The sequence below is a fragment of the Dermacentor andersoni genome, chromosome 4 (genome assembly GCF_023375885.2).
Source record: "Dermacentor andersoni chromosome 4, qqDerAnde1_hic_scaffold, whole genome shotgun sequence".
Classification (NCBI taxonomy): Eukaryota; Metazoa; Arthropoda; class Arachnida; order Ixodida; family Ixodidae; genus Dermacentor; species Dermacentor andersoni.
The window spans coordinates 199907405-199927367 of NC_092817.1; the positions used below are offsets into that span (position 1 = coordinate 199907405).

At 45.0% G+C, this 19963-nt stretch overlaps 1 protein-coding gene across 5 annotated transcripts in view; it reads right to left on the reverse strand.

The window, feature by feature from the left end:
* Positions 1-19963, reverse strand: part of eas (ethanolamine kinase 1) — a 74826-nt gene that overhangs the window by 42122 nt on the left and 12741 nt on the right. For 4 of the 5 annotated variants that reach the window (XR_008613994.2, XR_008613993.2, XM_050185377.3 and 1 more), the window contains exons 2-3: positions 14691-15023; positions 6688-6953 (exon numbers count right to left, since the gene is read on the reverse strand). Coding sequence is in view for 2 of the 5 variants with exons in the window: in XM_050185377.3 (XP_050041334.1) it covers positions 6688-6953; positions 14691-14912 (488 nt within the window). In the remaining 3 variants the exon portion in view is untranslated. The remainder of the gene's footprint in view (positions 1-6687; positions 6954-14690; positions 15024-19963) is intronic. The other variant, XR_008613995.2, reaches the window with a different exon arrangement.

Sequence of the window (19963 nt, forward strand, 5' to 3'; positions counted from 1 at the left end):
CTTGCAACGGTACGCACCTGGGTGTCAGCGTCCTCATCAAAGTGAGCGAGGACGGGCGATTCCTGCAGGCGCTGTGAAAGCTCGTCCTGCTCATCCATCCAAACGAAGGGTGTGTCCTCTCGCGTGAGGCGTATGAGTGGTTCGGCGATCCGGAAGAAATTAGCGATGAAGCAACGATAGTATGCACACAGACCGAGAAAGCAGCGAACTCCTTTCTTGTGACGAGGGGTCGGAAAAGCAGCAACAGCAGATGTTTTGTCTGGGTCAGGCTGGACGCCGTCGGCGTTTACGGCATGCCCGAGAAACTTCAGCTATTCGTAACAGAAGTGACATTTTCCTAGCTTTAGTGTGAGATTAGTGGAGCGGAGCGCCTCAAGTACCGCCTCTATACGCCTCAGATGTTCTTTGAAGGTTGCCACAAACATGACGACATCATCTAAGTATACTAAACAACTGTGCCACTTCAGACTCGTCAGAACAGTGTCCATCATCCTCTGGAATGTGGCCAGTGCAGAACACAGGCCGAATGGAAGTACTTTAAATTCGTACAGTTCATCTGGGGTAACAAAGGCAGTTTTTTCGCGATCTCATTCGTCAACTTCGATTTGCCATTATCCACTCTTCAGGTCTATAGATGAAAAATACCTGGTTCGCTGCAGTCGACCTAACAAATCATCGATCCGTGGAAGCGGATAAACATGTTTTTTTTTATGTTGTTGAACTTTCTATAGTCAACACAGAACCGAAGCGTTCTGTCTTTCTTTTTGACGAGGACTTGCGGCGACGACCAAGGGCTTTGGGATGGTTGTATGACGTCATCATCAAGCATTTCTTTCACTTGTGCATTAATCACCTTGTGCTCTTTTGCCGATACGCGATAAGGCAGTTGTCGTATGGGACGAGAATCGTCGTACGTGATTACTCGGTGTCCCGTGATGGGTGTGTCTGGCATACCTTAGAAGAAGATGCGAAGCACTCCTTGAGCCGAAGTAGCAACTCGCGCAGCGCTTTCTGCTTTTCCTCCGAAAGGTCTGAATTGATGTCGATATTGCCGAGTGTCTGAGCTGGGTTGTCCTTTGGCAACGTCTGCTATGGGCTCAGAAAAAGCGATAGTAGTACGAAGAAACAGGTGGCGATGTTTTTGGCTGAAGTTCGTCACGAGGAGCGCAGAATGTCCACCTCGAAGCATAATGAAACTGCGGGCTGCACATACACCATGAGTCAGCATAAGGGAGGAATTGCCCTCTGCAATAGCTTCGCCGTCACGCAGATCGTCACAAACGACCGCTACCAGGACACTTGCGCGTGGTGATAAAGTTACACTGTCTGCGTAAACCCGAAGCGTGTTACGTCGGCAATTGTCGCGGCTCTTCGCTGCTCTCTCTGTCCGAAAAGTGACTGTGCGCTCCCGGAGGTCTATAATGGCACCATACTCTGGCAGAAAGTCGACGCCCAAGATGAGGTCCCGACAACAATCGCGGAGTATAAGGCAGCTGGCTGGAAACGTACACCCACGAATTTGTACTCTGACCATGCACATGCCCGACGGTGTTACGATATGCCAGCCAGCAGTACGAATTCGTGTTCCAGACCAAGGCGTGACAACTTTTCTATGTTCCGTCACTAGTTTTCCGCACAAGATTGAGTAGTCGGCACCCGTATCCAATAACGCACTAACATGGCGGCCGTTGCGCACAACATGCATGTCTAACAAGAGTCTGTCGCTGAGTTTGGCTGCTATAGTCGCTGAATCGTGCTGAATAGACCGTGCTCGCGTCGATGGGAGGTCTTCGGAAGGGCGATTATCGGCGGCCTCGCCCCCGAAGGTCGCTGTTGTTAGTTTTCCCGGTGAGGGCTTGGCGATCGTCTCTGCGCTGCCACTGGAGGGCTTCTAGGAGCTGGAGAAGATCGCCTGGGGGACGGCGAGCGCGACGGCTGCCACGGGAACAGTGGCATACTTTGCTGGTTCACCTGCCGAAAGTTGCATTTTTTCTTTTATTGCATGCAGCGTTGTAATAATTAAGGTTGCAGTGATTTTGGCAATTGTTCGTGTGTATGTGTCCAGTTTCTTAATGAGCAATGTGAAATTGGCTAAACGAAAAGCTGAGTGGCCACCATACAGTTTTACACTGTGCGTTAAATTGCTCCCTGTTCTCATTTATGTGTTGGCTCAGGCTCTTACTGAGGTTAGTGCATGCCGAAATGTCTGGGGAGTAACATTATAGGTGGGAAGTCGTAGGATGCAAAGGTGTCAGTGGTAGCATGAGAACGTTTCGAGTGCCTCAAAATGCCGAGTCATAGCAAACATGACAGCTTTGCATCCGGCTCATCAGGCATATAAAGCCAACAGGCAATGAAGCCAAAGAAATTATAGAGGCAATTAGCTGTGGTTGAAATTGAAACACAGAAAATAATGAAGAGAAATGAAACTGGACAAAAAGATAACTTGTCGTTGGTGGGGACCAAACCCACAACCTTCGCAGGATTAACAAAAATTGGGCCCCTCTGTTTACCCCTTTTCTTTTCCTTCATGAGTGCCCGACATTGTCATAAAAGTAAGTCTTTTCTCTCCCTCTTTTTGTTCAGCTTACAGAGGTGATTCAGGGACACCTCACTCATGCACCATCTTGCAGGGCAGTGCATGAGCATAGGAATCAAAACCCATCTTGGTTGTCATCCAGTCTGCACACACGCACAAGTAGGCGTCCATGGGTGGTCGAGCTCTGGCAACACAAAAAACGTTCCCACAGTGGCTAAGCAAGTGTAGTTGGCCTAGTGTGGCTTGTCAGGTTGTTCCAAGAGTCATGCAAGAAGAGCTACCTTCGCCAAAAAGACAGACGTGGTGGTCCAGGTGAGTACAGCTGATTGCGCACTCAAGTAGAGCAAGAGCCACACATGTGTGAATCAAAAGTAATGGCCAACACGCTGCAAAGAAAGCAAAATAAAATGCCCAAGGCCTTGATACGAGGGTGGGGCTTTGTGGCAGTTGTACCCTTGCCATTCCCCACTGTGTAGCATTCAGCGCACTAGTGGAGACGAAATGTGAGAGAAAGTGGCGAGATACCAGCTTTCTAACTTTGCTTATACATGTACATGAAGAATTAAAATCATTTTTGTGACAGTAGATTCGTGAGGCGACACCCCCCAATGGACAGGCCTTTCTACGATTACATTGAAGGGCGTTTCAGGGCCCCTTTCAGTCATTTATCATCTTGCCATGTTCCGCTGCATTACGGTCATGTACCCATGTAAACAGTGCATAAAGGTGGAAAGCTAAAAAAAAAAGAAACTCTTTGTCCAGTTTGTATGCCAGTAAAGCAGTTCAGCATTCTCGAAAGTAAAAAAAAACAATCAAGGTCTTATTTTAAAACTTTTTGTGCGCAAACAAACAAGGAGGAAGAATAGGAGCAACACAAGGACGAGCACTCGTCCTTGTGTTGCTCCTATTCTTCGTCCCTGTTTGTTTACGCACAAAAAGTTTTAAGATGAATCTGTTCCAACTAGGCTGACTCGCAGTTATGCTCAAGGTCTTATTTTGCTTTTTCGTTGTATCCAGCCTGCAAAGTCTGCAAGGCTTATTTAAAAACATTGCCAGCTGCATCAAGTTTTACTGCATGTCTAACCTGTCTGATGATTAACACAGCTTATGAAGGACAATAATATCCTGTTGCTTAGTACACGTAGAAAACTGAACCGCATTTCCTTCCTTCATAAAATTTCGGAAGGAAAGCTTAGCGTTGCTCCCCCCTCATTCCTCAGGCACTCCACTACTCGAAGGACCCGCCAATATAGCAAACACTTATTACAGCCTATATTTTCTAAAACAAACTCATTTAAGCATAGTTTTTTCCCTAAAACAATAGCTGATTGGAACGCGCTTCCTGAATCGGTTTTTCGCTCTCCTGACGTGGAACAGTCCCTTCAAACTTTGTTTCTTCAGTAGAAAGGAAACAATTTTCTTATGAGAAATTTCAATGTTCATTGCTTTCATTTATGCTCTGTCATCTTTTAATTTTTCATTCTGTTGTATGTCACATGCAATGTAATATTTCTTTTTCTTATTTTTTTTTGCATGTACATGCTGTTATGATTTGTTTTTTCATGCCCTTCCTGCTTGGGCCAATCTGGCCTGCAGTATTGTGAAATAAATAAATAAATAATGCATCTGCAGTTTATTTCCTTAAATGCATAAATTCTTGAACAATGGACTTAAGAGACGAAGAAATACCAAACCAAAATGCAAATACAGTGAAACCTCGTTAAACCGTACCAGCTTAAACAGTAGTTTCGTTTTAAAAGTTGTAAAGTCAAATCCCCGACTCAGTGGCCATTGAACATAATTTGTTTTGTATCCGCATAACTAGTACCAGCTTATTGCGTACGTATCGGTTAACACATCATGTTTCCCCTTTTCGGTGCACAAACACGGCGGTGCTTCATCTCCATCGGGTGGCCCGGCAGAACAAGCCTCAGAGATCTGAACAACGACCTCCAAGTGCCCTGTGCGTTTGCGCGTGAACCACATCGATGTGAACATCATTTCGGCACCGGTCCAGAGAGCATTGTGGCGTTGTGTAAGCGAGGACTCGTGTCATGCCGAAGCTCAGATAAAAAAGACGCCGGGTGCTCAGCATAGAAGAAAAATTAGACATTGTTCATGTAGTCGAACGTGACATGAAGAAGTCGGCGCTGGCAGGCAACATGGGTCTACTGTTGACTACGGTGTGTGGCATTTGCAATGTGAAAAAGTTGATCGGTAGCGCTGCTGCGACCACGAAGAGATGTCGGCTTCGAGGGTCGACTTTTCACCATCGTTGCCTCTGTTTTGCCGAAGTGTCGCCCAGCAACAGTGATAAGGATGACACAGAAATCGACAGCTTGGGCGACTCAGGCCTGACAGTGGCAGAAGCTGCACGTTACGTCAACCATATGAATACAATCGTCACGACGAGAACAGCACCTCGCAATGAAAAGGTGCCCCGCGACTTCTGCAATGCTACCGTGCCTGCGCACGGAGAATATGCAACACTAACGAGGAATCTGCAATGCGAGTGTTTGCTGAGTACAGGGGGCTAGTTGAAAAGCTGGCTCGCAGCTTCAGTAAGTTTGAGGCCACTGTCGTCGCTGCTAGGCCACTGCGGCATCGAACGAAAATAACACTTTTGTCGCGGGAAGTAAAAAAATACTGCATGTTTTTTTTCCCTTTCATCATACTCTCTCTCTTCCGTTTTTGACAGGCAAGTGGGCGATCTCATGCTATTTCGGTTAAGCAGTACTACCGTTTAGTATGTACTTTTTGCGAACTCCGGCCAACGACGGTTTAACGAGGTTTCACTGTAGTGGTTTCAAATTGCCGACGCTAAAACAGCAAATGAAGTCTACCCAATACAGCTTACACAGGGAAAACCGATATACATGCCCAAAAGAAGTTATATATAGTACAGGAAGCATCTCTTAAGTATGCATGCATACACTATCAAATAATTTTTGGTTTCTACATGGCTCCGACATTTCTGCAAGTCATTGCTCATATATAGCAGATGTCTCGTCGCAAACAGCTTCCTGCCACTCATTTCTTGGGTGTAGCGCACAATACACACTAAGTCCTTTAAGAAACCACAACTGTCAGTGAAAATAGTTCACAGACGCTCAGCTAAGCTAAGCTAAGCTAGGAGGACAGTGCAATGGTTGGTGAAATGAAAAACAATAGTTGTAATATTCGGAGGCATGAAGATAGCAACGTGGATTAAAGAGCAAAACATGGGTAGCTGACATTTAAATTGGCAGTGGCTTAGCTCAGCTAACCTTGGATACGCAAAGCAAAAGCTTGGTCTAACCTGGTTAAATCTTGGTTTCACTGTGGTTAACCTTCGATTTAGCTGTAATTATTATACTTATGTATACAATCATCGTTAAGCCAGGTATGACGGCTGTGCCTAGGTCGGTGGGTAGACATGACTGTGATTAGGCTTGGGTAGACACACGTCGTTCAACGGTGTGACGCCTGTTGTGCCACAGGGAAAGCGCAAGTGCTAGACATGCAAAGAGATGCTGCAAACATGCGCAGCGTCGAAGCACAAACGGACAGGGTGCGAATGCAGTCACTATACTGATCTCGATAGTGCGACACCTGTTGCATTCCAGAACCTCTGCAGTGAAGCAGCTCGCCTGGCGATATCCACCGAGTGGTCAGACGCCGCGTGGCGACGACGGCTCAAAGCCTCCCGCTCCCGCGCAACGCTCAGAGACGACGGCCTGTCCTCACTCTCATCCATGGCCAAGCTTGCATTGACTAGGCGAGCGCGACGGTCCTTTTAGCCAGGCACGTGGCAAGTCACGTGATGCGTTTCCAAGGCTACAGCGCAGCTGCGGTCAAATGAAGGTCAAATTCGTGGCAACGGCAAAACTCGGCTCGACAAGGTTAGTAAAGCTTTCACTTTAAAAATGGAGCTGGGCAGCTTATGTAATGTGTAAGGCAGATAAATGGTTGACCATTAGAGTTACAGAATGGGTGCCAAGGGAATAAAAGTGCAGTCGAGGACAGCAGAGAATTATGTGGTGCAATGAAACCAGAAAATTTGCAGGCACAAAACACAGAGCCAGCTGGTGGGAGAGACGGGTAACTGGAGATCACTGCCTTTGTCCTGCAGTGAACATAACTAGTATGATGACGATGATGATGATCACCTGGAGATGTGCGGGTCTCTGACAAGCTGCGTGTCGCCCACCCGTCCAGGGTTGAACCCGTAGCAGAGGCCATTGCGGAAGGCACAGTGCAGTGGTGCCGCAAGGCCATGCGCATGCAGCAGGCGCATGTTGAGCACCTCGGCCGACCTGTCGATGAAGAGCTCTGTCTTTTGGCCGTAGATGCGCATCAGCAGCGCCTCCTCGCCAAGCTCTTCTCCGCCTTGCCAGCAGCCAACCAGCTGGTTTGTGATGCCATCTGTGAACGTCTGCAGGAACAACAAGACAGATTTCATACACTTCCAAACAAGGAACTCCTCTCAATGCTTTTTTATTAGCTGTATTCGCACAAATACGACGCAAGTTCATTTGCCCTAATTATCAGCATAGCAATGCACTATGCGTTATACCTGGGAGCACACTATGCACTTAATGCAAGATTATCTTTTTTTTTACCAATGCCTGGTGTCCAATCACCCAAGAAGCAGAAGAAGGCCCATTTTAATATGCTACACAATATTCCGTAAGTGAATGTTCCCATACATGTAACAGCAATGCAACCGCTCCAGGACGGCAATGTTCACAAGGGTTGTTCTACTGGCTCAGCTATGTTGTTCAGCTCACACAGCAAGGACTGATTTGATCTTATGTTTGGCAAACAAAGCTTGTTGGTTCTGATTCATAGTGAACGAATAACAGTGTGAAAAGACAAGGATGAGAAGGCGACACAGACAGCACATGCATGTGTCGCCTTTTCGTCTTTTTGTGCTGTTATTCGTTCACTGCAACACGCAAATACTGCTTTCAGACTGATGATGGCAAAAGTGTAGATGAAGTTAATACAGTGCAACTTGCACTGAAGGGCTTAATAATGAACGAAAGCAAAGCAGGGACCGGTGCACTATGGGAAGGCTCGGGATTAATTCTAGGTGCCTCGAGGATCATACAACAGCCATTGTGAGAGGCGTTGAATGTTTCCTGTACGGAAGGCACTATCTCACAAATTTTTTCTCAGGAAAAGTTTTTGAATGCACCTGATATGAAGTGAGCTGCAGTCTGTGGTACCCCATGACCATCTGGATAACTCCATGAAAAGCTGCATGCATGCATCTCCCTTGCTTAGGTGTGGATCACCCCCAAAGGCCCTTACCACGTCACACAGCAAATTTTGGTTATATGCTGGAAGCAGGGGCGTAGCCAGGGGTGGGGGTGGGGGGGGGGGGGGGCTTATGGAGCTCCAGCCCCTCGCCGAAATTTTTTCGAGCTATCCATGCACGGCCGACCAAAGCAACCTCCGGTGCCAGAAATCATTCTGGATTTTGTCTAGAATGTCCTTTTCAGGCTCGAAAAGACATTTTACCGCGAATATTGCGAACTCTGGCTGGATTTCGCGGCAACGCCCATGCATCGGGAGTCACATAATGCAAGGAGCTCCATCCGAGCACCAAATTTCAAGGGCATTTTGATGGTGAACGGGCTCGCCGGGGCATCTCGCGGAGACTGCGGAATCTACGGAGCGCATGGATGTCAACTACGAAACTTTATGGGTATAAAGGTTTCATAAACTTTTGATGCGAAAGGTGCATTGACATTTCCAAAGTTGTGCTTCAGATTTTCAATTGCGGAACTTTGTGGGTTTAATGTAGTTATGAGCATTTGACGCCAAAGGTGCAATGACTTTTCTAAAGTCTTATATCGGAGCATACAACGAGACAAGCCTAATCAACACACTTTCAGGCAAGATAAACAAATAAAGAGTAAATCAATCAAGTTGACAAAGCACGCAGTGAGATCCCATAAGAAGAAGCGTTGTGGTGGTTCATTCATGCCGTCATGTCACATAAAAAAATATCAATTTTTTTTTTTCACCTACGCCAAAGCATCCATGCCAACACACTAAAGCCAGCCAAGGGAACTACGTTCCTATTTATTTTTCTACTTTGACTTTTACTCGCGAAGACACATTGAGCCTCTTCATTTTTTTTTTTTTTCTCCCGACCCTACCTGCAGGCTGCGAAAGCCAGCCACAGTGCATGCGTTTTTCTCATGTTGCCCCGATCATCACGCAGCGCACTTTGGTGCGCGTTCGGTTTTCTCTGGCCGAGTGAATTTCGCCTGGCAGAGTTTTGGACGTTTCGTGGATAGCAGACTAGAAAAAGAAACAATGGTCGCTAGCCCCCATCACTGTGGGGACCCGACGGATTGCATCGTGTTTGCTTGAGAGCAACTTCTTCGGAAACTGCGCATACTGAGCAGTATGCGTATGGTTCTCGGTGGACCAAGCGTCTCACGTTTTTTTTATATTCCTGTGGTAGCCACATTAGGTGTCCAAAGTAGGCATTCGATTGTGGCCAACATACTTTCCTTCACGTTCTTTTTTCATTTCGGTGCTACTGTCCCACAAAGCGAACAAAAAAATACATTGTTGCGGCGCAGCGCATTGTGGCATGGTGAAAGTTCGATTTTGTTACTTCTTCTTTTCCGGAAAGAAATGAGCTACGGTATGCTTCAGTTGCCGGATGCTTTTATTATATTATTGCAATAGCAATTATATGGACATTCCAGGCGCATTTCTGCCGTCGCCCTCATGTTTCAAATAAAGTCCAAGGGCGAAAACATCGTGACCGCGCGCCGCATACTGCATGTGCGAGTGATCGAAAGCGTGGCGGCGGGAGGGGGGGTGGAATGGGTGAGCCGACGATGGTGGCTAAGTCTTGTGTGCGCAAAGGAGAAAAGCGGGGAGCAAGCGCGCCGCCTTTCATCGCGCGCGATACATCGGGGAGAGTGGATGGAATGGGGGCGGGTTCTAGGATTATGTGAATCTGTGATTGCGCAACATGTTTACTTGCCTTGTTTGACACATTATATACAATGACTTTTTCTTAGATAGGTAAATTTATTGGAGACTTATGCGTATACTTAAATGTGTATACATGCAGGTGTTGTGTATACATGCAGTGAACTTTGTTACTAGTGACACTTTTTTGCACTTTATCAAGCTGTATCTTCGCATCTGTATATGCCGTTGTATCTTCGCATTTCTAATGTACGAGGGCGAGTGAAATGAAAGCCTACCCACCCCACACAATAATGGTTCGGTTCATTATCTGTGACGCATGCGCGTAGCACACAGGCATCTCTCATTTACAAGTGACACGCAGGTGTGATGATAAATGTTCTTTAATGCTCCCATACATGGTTGAACACGGTTGCATGACGTAATGGGTGCTCCAGAAGTTGAGCAGCGTGGTGCTGTGAGGTTTTTGACAGCTGAAGGTGTTTCCCAAAAAGAAATTTGTCGCCGTATGGCTGCCATGTTCGGTGAACATTTCATTTCATTGGCCACTGTGAAGCGTTGAAGCAAACGGTTCAAAGAAGGACGTGAATGTTGCAAAGACGATCCAAGGCCGGGCCAAAGCCATCGTGCAATCACCCCCAACAAAATTCCAAAGTTGATGCTCTGATGAGACAAGTACGGAGGATAAGCATCGATGAACTGGCAGAGCGTGTGGACATCAGTCACAGTTCGGTTCACGCCATAATTCATGAACATCTCGGTTATCGGCTCTTGTGTCCGCAAACGATGCCCAAGATTTTGAACCACCGCCAGAAGACGCAGAAGTTCGGCGCTGCCTTGACTCATCTGATCCGGTATCATAATGAGGGTGACGACTTCTTGCCCACAATTGTGTCCGACGAACAAGGTTCGTGTCGGACGATGACGTGAAAGAGTCAGTTATAGACTTTTTGAAGCAGCAACCCAAGGAGTTCTATGCGACATGAATCACGCCACTCGTTAGTCAGTGGTACAAATGTCTAAATGGTCATGGAGACTACTTTTAAATAAAGTACACCGTTTGTCATATATTCGCATCGGCTCACTTTCATTTGACTCACCGTCGTATATTCTGCAGAACTCTTGCTTTTTATATGTGCTCTCTGTTCCGACTATAATTTAAGTGCAATTACTCACAATACACGACTGGTTGCAGGTACTTCTGCGCCACACATTGGAACAAAGAACAGCGTCAGTAAGATTTTTCCCTGGCCGTTGCATTTGTACAAGAATCTAAGCAAGGTTCTTGAATGACAGAGTTTCATTACAATATTTGTCCTCAGCTTCTTAATTTCATGGACTTTACATTTTTCATAGCAGCGGCATGCACTGCCTTGCTGGTTTCGAACTGATATAGTTTTAAAGTTCGTGTGATATTTCCTTTACTTATTAAATAGACAGAAAAGATGGAAGCGTTGACATCAGGTATTCTGGGCACAATTTTTGGCACATACGAGTATATTCTTTTATGAAAAAATACATTTTACTTGTTTTGACAGTGTGTAGCATTCCAGAATCTGTTTGCAGCATCTTTGGCAATGGCAATGCAGTTATTATTCATGTATTTGAAACCTCGACAAATTGTTTAAGAGGAAGCATTAGCTCGGGCCCAACTCCGACACGGCCTATTGAAATAAATGTAAAACGCAGAAACGCTTTTCTGAGATAACCCCTGGATCACTTTTAATGGAATTTGTTGCACTTGAAAGAGAAAGTTAAATTCTAGTGTCTGTTGGAAACGGAATTACTATTTAGGCTCTGAATTTTGTTTAAATATCTTCAAAATTTTGAAAGTTCGCGAAAGAATAGAAGCACGACGTTTAAAAGCTAATAGCTCTGCATCAAGATCAGATATCGTGGTTCTGTAAACGGCATCGATTATAACAGTCAAAGCAGACAAATTTGCTATGTCAATTTATATCTTACGTGAACTGGTTACGTTGTGTACAAGGGTTCTGCAAAAGCCGTATTTCCATGATACTAAATTTCTTGAGATTCATGTGTAACATATCAATTTTGTCCGCTGTAGATACACTATTAGGTGCAATTCATAGAATTGCGATATTATTTTTCATTGTTGAGTTACAGTGTTAAACTTGATAGTTTCGTTTTCTGAAAATCTGTGATTTTTTTACCAATTTTTCATAAAGAATTGATAACCTAAATGAAAAAATCAAAACGAAAAGTCAGTAGAATTTAATTTTTTTTTTTAATGCAGCAAACCTTGTCAAATTTGGTGCAGTCGTTGCCGAGAAAAACGAATTCTCCTTCTACATGTATTTAGATAAGAGTACACGAGGTAAAGCTACTTCTTAAGGAGGAGGCCGAGCTGCAAAGTGAGCCCCCCCCCCCGAACGAAATTTCTGGCTACGCCACTGGCTGGAAGTTGTTACATGCCCTCTTGGGAGCATTCTACCGCAAGAACTTTTCAAATTGGTTCATTAATTGCCGAGATAGAAATATTCCAATACCGCGAACCTTTGATTTTTGGAGGTGAGCGTCGCCGCCAACAAGGACATCTCTCCCCTTACCCTGAACAGCCTCTGCAAGAGAAATTCCCTTCCTACCTTCTCTCATACCAGAGCTTAAGGATTGTGTGACGCATATGTCACAGTCCCCACCTTTTTTTTTTTTCTCTCTTGCTTTTTTGCTGTGCGGTGTACTTCTGCTGATGGTTGCGCGTGCAAGCTGTTGAGTTTGTGTCATTTCGATTTAGCATGCTGTGCACGAGAGTACGCGGCCAGTGGCATAAGTCAGTGCTCAGTGATACACGAACACTGAGGCAGGCACAAGAGGATCACAAAGCACGACTGAACACTGGAACACGGTAGAAAATGACATAGTTTCGCATAACATGGTAACAAGCAGAAGAAACTCAAGTACATATCTCCTGCTGTGATGCAAAGTAAAACAAAAACACGCAGGCATTCAGTTTGTTTGTTTCATTATTTCTCTAAACTTTAATTTGTCTATTGAAGGAACAAATTAAACAAACAACAGATGTTCCCTTGAATAGTACAACAGATGTTCCCTTGAATAATTATCCAAGTGTCACATGTCACTATGAGCGATGTCACAGCATCTACATGTACATAGGTGCACTTGCTGATATGCGCCATCCTCCTGTCTTGGAGCACGGTGCCAGCAAGGAGAAGGGCAAATGGCATTTAGTTCACGATCACATCCGTGAGTGTGCGTAGTATGCAGTGCATTTGTTGGCTCTATATGGCCAGACATGATGAGGGGCCCTTTAAGGACACATCTCAGCTCATTCTTTGGCAAAAGGGTGTTGAATTTGTCTTCCTTACTTTTGTATGACTGTAATGAATGACAAACAAGAGAGAAGTCCAAAGGAAGATAGAAAATTGTAATGATGAGGATTAGTCAAACAGGGAATGTCGCTTTAAGGCAACACTTCGCAAGACCTCTAGTTGAAATGTTGGCTTAAAGCGACATTCCCCGTTTGAATACTCCACATAATTGCAATGACTGACAGTGTTTTATGCCCTAAAGCTGCACTGTGGTCTATCAAAAATGTTGTGGAAGACTGAACAACTTTGGCTAATTTGGCTTCTTTAAGCATGCCACTTACGTTTAATATAACACACACAAGTGTTGTGTAACTGGCTGGCAGGAAGGCTGCAGGTATGATGATGATTATTATGTTTATTGGCATCCCCTTTGAAACAGGGCAGCGACAAATATAGTCACCTCCCTTGCTTTAACTAATCATGTTTCACATCTATCGCAGTCTAACATTTTGCTCAACTCTTCTTGATCTTTTTTTGCTCATTCATTAAAACGTCCTTTTCTATAGTGTTGTGCAGTTACCTATGCTCGTAACGGCTATGGTTGTATCAATCTGGACCCCGTTTGTTTTCCACCAATAGTGTAAATGTCTCTTACTTATCCCAACTGCTGACCAGTTAATGCTTCCAACCAACTTTGAATTGCAGAGCTTCTGGATGGTGGATGTTACCTATGGGCCTTGCTGAGTGAATATTTCTTGGAATTCCACTGCAATATGCCGAGTAGTTTGTGCACTTTTGCCACAGCAGACACATGCTTCGCCCTGCAGCGCATGTTTGCTGCGGCATGTCTTTATACTCAGGCAGACAGCTCGGGCTTCAATAGCAAGGTGTCAGCAAGTAAGCAGTGACGCCTATGGCTTATGTATACAGCAGGCGTCTGTTAATTTAACTCCAGTTAACTTGATCCCCACTGAAGGTCCTGGCCAGTACCCATGCAGTTATATGGGCCCAAACTTTCATTATTTAAATAACAAAATTGGCCTTTGTCAGATATTTAGAACTTGACCAGTCAATATGCATATGCTTATGGTGACTTTAATAGCAATCCCTTTACTGGCAGCATCTGTCTCAGCAAAGCTTGGGGGACAATGAATGCGTCATCTCCTGTCGAAAACGCCTATTTCTGGCCTGCCCTAGAAACATTTACAAGCAATAATGGGAGCTCACAATGTCCGATTATGGTATTTACCCGATTCGATGCACACCTTTCTTATTCCCCAAGAAAATTGAGCCAAAAATCGTGTCTGCAGCGTCCATTTGATTCACACCACATGAGACGACTGTACTGTGGTGAAGCTGACTTTAGAAAATTAGCCGCCACTGTTCAGCAAAGACCCTTGCCTACTTTTCTTTTACTAAAAAATAGTGCGCATTTAATTTTTACTTTGTTTAAGGGCTTTAATGCTATCTCTAAATTGGTTTTCTACTTTCTACAGATAGAAAGCGGGCGCGCATTTGATTCAGGATTGTGTTGGAACCGGCAAATACTGCCAAATGAATCAACAGTGTGTTTTGTCATATTTTTCTGAATCTTCTTTAATTCAGGCTGCCGGATAATTCGACCAATTTCGTTGGTCACGTCAGGGTTGATTTAACGGAAGTCGACTGTATAAACCCCAGCCAGATCAGGGAGTGTGTGTTTTGGTGCATTCGTGTCGGTGCGGCAAGCTGCCGCCGAACAAGGGCGTCTTCTGCCTGGTGGTTGTGTGGCACCTAAATTCCCATAAGAGTGGGAATTGCAGACTCATCTGACAATGAGCATGCAGTCATAACAAAAAAACATGCTGCAACTGTTCAACAAACTTTACACAAGTACTAAAGCTGCCCGAGGCATCCAAAGGGGTTCGAAGATTGCTTGCCTTGAATCGAACAGAAGCCAGGTCCCAGCAAGGGCGCACGTGCTGGAGCACTCGTAGTGCACCTTCTCGCAGCGATACCTCGCTGGAGCCATCCACAAAGATGTCCACCACGTCCAGTGGGGGCTCACCGGCACCGTTCTGCGCACACACTGCCGTGGCCGAAGCTGCAGAGGAAGCCGGCTCTGCAGTTGGCTCGGCATGGTTCACGGCTGCGGCAGCCATAGGCAACAGCCGTGTCGGGATGGTCAATGCATCACCTCAAGAGCCCGAAGCATGGCACCTTCCTTGCCTGCCTTCCAGGCACAGGCAGAGAGGCAGTGATAGCACCTGCAGCTGAGGAGGAAAGCCCACGCTATGACTCCATGACACTCAAAGACTCTGTAGCGTTCTACGATGGCCTAAGGATTCAGTACAAGCTACACCCACAAACCTCTGTTGGGCCTGACCTTTGTGTTCTAAAACAGTCCCCTAGACGTCAGCTGTGACAGAAATTAGCAAATGTAATTGACTGGCGCATATATAACAAATTCTCAGAGTTCAACAGCAGTGTAAGTTGAATCTCGTTAATTCGAACATGCTTAATTCCAACTTCCAGTTTATTTGAACTGACACTGTGGACCCGTCAAAGTTACGTGTATTCCAATGGGTGAAAACGGCTGGTAACTCAAACGCGCAAGCATTTACGAGGGTTAATTAGAACATACCGCACTCCTACAATGCTCTCAGCAACGCGCCAAATCATGCGGCGGCGCCTCCGACCAGCATTGCTCTGACCCCGACATAGAGGACAGGCTAAAGAGAAACCACTCAATGCCGCACACAGAATAAAAAAAATTTTTTTTTAAATGTGGCGGAAATTTCACCCTCTTGCCATTTCTGCGTCACGCCGTAATGCCCCAGCCACCTTAGTGCCAAACGCGTGCCACGGGAGGGATCGGTCCTGGGCCGATTTTTTGTGAATCATCATCATCATCATCATCAGCCTGGTTACGCCCACTGCAGGGCAAAGGCCTCTCCCATACTTCTCCAACAACCCCGGTCATGTACTAATTGCAGCCATGCCATCCCTGCAAACTTCTTAATCTCATCCGCCCACCTAACTTTCTGCCGCCCCCTGCTACGCTTCCCTTCCCTTGGGATCCAGTCCGTAACCCTTAATGACCATCGGTTATCTTCCTTCCTCATTACATGTCCTGCCCATGCCCATTTCTTTTTCTTGATTTCAACTAAGATGTCATTAACTCGCGTTTGTTCCCTCACCCAATCTGCTCTTTTCTTATCCCTTAACGTTACACCTATCATTCTTCTTTCCATAGCTCGTTGCGTCGTCCTCAATTTGAGTAGAACCCTTTTCGTAAGCCTCCAGGTTTCTGCCCCGTAGGTGAGTACTGGTAAGACACAGCTATTATACACTTTTCTCTTGAGGGATAATGGCAACCTGCTGTTCATGATCTGAGAATGCCTGCCAAACGCACCCCAGCCCATTCTTATTCTTCTGATTATTTCCGTCTCATGATCCGGATCCACCGTCACTACCTGCCCTAAGTAGATGTATTCCCTTACGGCTTCCAGTGCCTCGCTGCCTATTGTAAATTGCTGTTCTCTTCCGAGACTGTTAAACATTACTTTAGTTTTCTGCAGATTAATTTTTAGACCCACTCTTCTGCTTTGCCTCTCCAGGTCAGTGAGCATGCACTGCAATTGGTCCCCTGAGTTACTAAGCAAGGCAATGTCATCAGCGAATCGCAAGTTACTAAGGTATTCTCCATTAATTTTTATCCCCAATTCTTCCCAATCCAGGTCTCTGAATACCTCCTGTAAACACGCTGTGAATAGCATTGGAGAGATCATATCTCCCTGCCTGACGCCTTTCTTTATTGGGATTTTGTTGCTTTCTTTATGGAGGACTACGGTGGCTGTGGAGCCGCTATAGATATTTTTCAGTATTTTTACATACGGCTCGTCCACACCCTGATTCCGTAATGCCTCCATGACTGCTGAGGTTTCGACAGAATCAAAAGCTTTCTCGTAATCAATGAAAGCTATATATAAGGGTTGGTTATATTCTGCACATTTCTCTATCACCTGATTGATAGTGTGAATATGATCTATTGTTGAGTAGCCTTTACGGAATCCTGCCTGGTCCTTTGCTTGACAGAAGTCTAAGGTGTTCCTGATTCTATTTGCGATTACCTTAGTAAATATTTTGTAGGCAACGGACAGTAAGCTGATCGGTCTATAATTTTTCAAGTCTTTGCCGTCCCCTTTCTTATGGATTAGGATTATGTTAGCGTTCTTCCAAGATTCCGGTACGCTCGACGTCATGAGGCATTGCGTATACAGGGTGGCCAGTTTCTCTAGAACAATCTGCCCACCATCCTTCAACAAATCTGCTGTTACCTGATCCTCCCCAGCTGCCTTCCCCCTTTGCATATCTCCCGAGGCTTTCTTTACTTCTTCCGGCGTTACCTTTGGGACTTCGAATTCCTCTAGACTATTTTCTCTTCCATTATCGTCGTGGGTGCCACTGGTACTGTATAAATCTCTATAGAACTCCTCAGCCACTTGAACTATCTCATCCATATTAGTAATGATATTGCCGGCTTTGTCTCTTAACGCATACATCTGATTCTTGCCAATTCCTAGTTTCTTCTTCACTGTTTTTAGGCTTCCGTTGTTCCTGAGAGCATGTTCAATTCTATCCATATTATACTTCCTTATGTCAGCTGTCTTAAGCTTGTTGATTAACTTCGAAAGTTCTGCCAGTTCTGTTCTAGCTGTAGGGTTAGAGGCTTTCATACATTGGCGTTTCTTGATCAGATCTTTCGTCTCCTGCGATAGTTTACTGGTATCCTGCCTAACCGAGTTACCACCGACTTCCATTGCACACTTCTTAATGATGCCCACAAGATTGTCGTTCATTGCTTCAACACTAAGGTCCTCTTACTGAGTTAAAGCCGAATGCCTGTTCTGTAGCTTGATCTGGAATTCCTCTATTTTCCCTCTTACCGCTAACTCATTGATCGGCTTCGTGAATCGCCAAGGCAGTAAGGGAGCCGCGAGCGGAGGAGACAGTGGCCCCTACAGTGACGTACATGCGGAAAACTGGTATCGTGAGGACCCACCAGAACGCTCTACTTGTACTGGCATCTTGTCCAGCCTGACCGCTTGTTTCACACTATCTTCTGCTCGCATCAACTCTTGCTTACACTTGTTTTGGTAGGCTTGATTGGTCTCATTCATGCTTCTTTTTTTACAATGACACGTCTAAACCGAGACGTCCCGATGGAAAGGTTGTTGGAGACTGCGCCATATCCGATTCTGTAGGACAAGACAGACACTCAATATAAGGACGCGAAGGCAATACCGAGTACCTCATTCTCCTTGTCTCTTGAACGCGGGAACACCGCAATGGAAGGGAGCACACAAACATGTTTATGATCAGCGGCAATGACTTCGTCATCTTCATAAGACATGACCCGCATTAAGAAAGCAGGACGAAGAAGGTAAAGATAGTGCTGATCTGTCAGCAGACGCTAGAAAAAACACATGAGCACGCAGAGGGAAGCAGCAGTGGAGGCCCAGTCTGGCTCGGCAACTCCGTTGCTTTGGTGGTGGCAGAAGTAATTAGCGCCAACCAGGAAGTTGGCGGGAAAGCAAATCACCTTCTCTCCAGCCCTTTCTTGCCAACTACTCTCCCCTCACCCTCCCTTTCAACTCCCTCATCTTCGATGGTTTCCGCGGGCGGCCGCCTTTGTGCTGATGCCAGCTTAACCCACTCCCCGAAGTTTCGTTTTCTGCCGTTATCAGGAAGCGAGCGTTGGCCGGCATGAGCAGTTTTGTGGTCCTTGCTCGCTGTGTGCTTGCACACAGCGATATTTCACGACTTGCACCGTTCGTGCGTCGTGTTATGGTGCACGAAGAAAGTATATTTCAAAAACAAGTCCTTCTTTTAATTCGAACTTCCTTTAATGCAAACGAAGTTTTGGGCCCCTTCGAGTTCGAATTATTGAGATTCGACTGTATTTTTCACTAAATTCTTAGGATGCTGCCAACTGTAACATGAAGTTCCTGGGAACAAGTTATGACGTCTTGAAATCCAGATGGTTCCTACAGTAAGGAGAAACTACTAGTAGCACTAAGAGCAATGCCATATGGTGGGGCTTCAACTCGGTCTGGTTCCGAGCTAAAATATTACCGAACTAACTTCTTGGTCTGTTTCTGAGTCATTTTAATACTGGTTATGTTAATGCCACTAAAAAATTATTTCTCACTGCAGTTTTGCGTGTTGCGCTTCCATACCACAAATGATTGCTTTACAGTATCAGTTAATCATTTTTTAAATCATTTTTTGATGTTTACAATAAATCTAAGCCCTTCGTCAATAAAATGTAGTTTGCACTTGTGTTTGTCCTTTTTTTTGTGTACACTTTGCACTATCCACAGTATTCAATGCAGTGCCAAATGGCCCAAACTGTCACATTGCAACAGCTTGGGCTTTATATTACATTATAATTTACGCTTTATTACCAAATGTAAACACCAACGATGGCCCTATTAAGTTTTTCTTCCAGCACACATTAACACCCCATCCAAGTATATTATTTTATTTTTTTGCCTAACAACCAGAAATGCTATATGAATGCACATGCTGCTTCAGCCTCCACTTTCTTTATAGACTGTGCTTCTTGTCTTTACTGGCAAACATCCAGTGATTTTTTACGGCTGAGATGGTTATAACTAGTGCAATAAAGGCAGAATACATAGAACAATAAACACACAGGATACACTGTTGCTGCTAAACTTAAAACCATGTTTTACTGCTCAAAACCACAACCACCCACTAATCAAGAGATGTACAAAGCCCTGACTGCAGGAACAAAATATTTATACTAATGAAGTCATAAAAAGAAAACACTGACCCATGTATTTTTATCCAGATAAGGAATCGCTCTACAGCCCAAGTGTCAGTGATAGGGAACTTGTACACATTTCTTTGTTTTTTTAATAAAACACCTTTCCAAAGCTTCCTTGTGAGCTCTCGAAAACGCATCAACCAGGTTTGCTTTTACCTATGAATCATCTTTACGCTGAAATAATCAAACAGAAATGCACCAATAACATCACTTTTGCTTTGCATGCTGCTGTTTTATGGCTGACAACAAGCAACAGAAATGCCAACTTGCACTTCATTTTTCACTTCCTCTTTACTTAAGTCTCCCGAAAATCTAAAAGTTAAAAGGCACCTGAATCTCTTTTCAGTCGTTCTATCA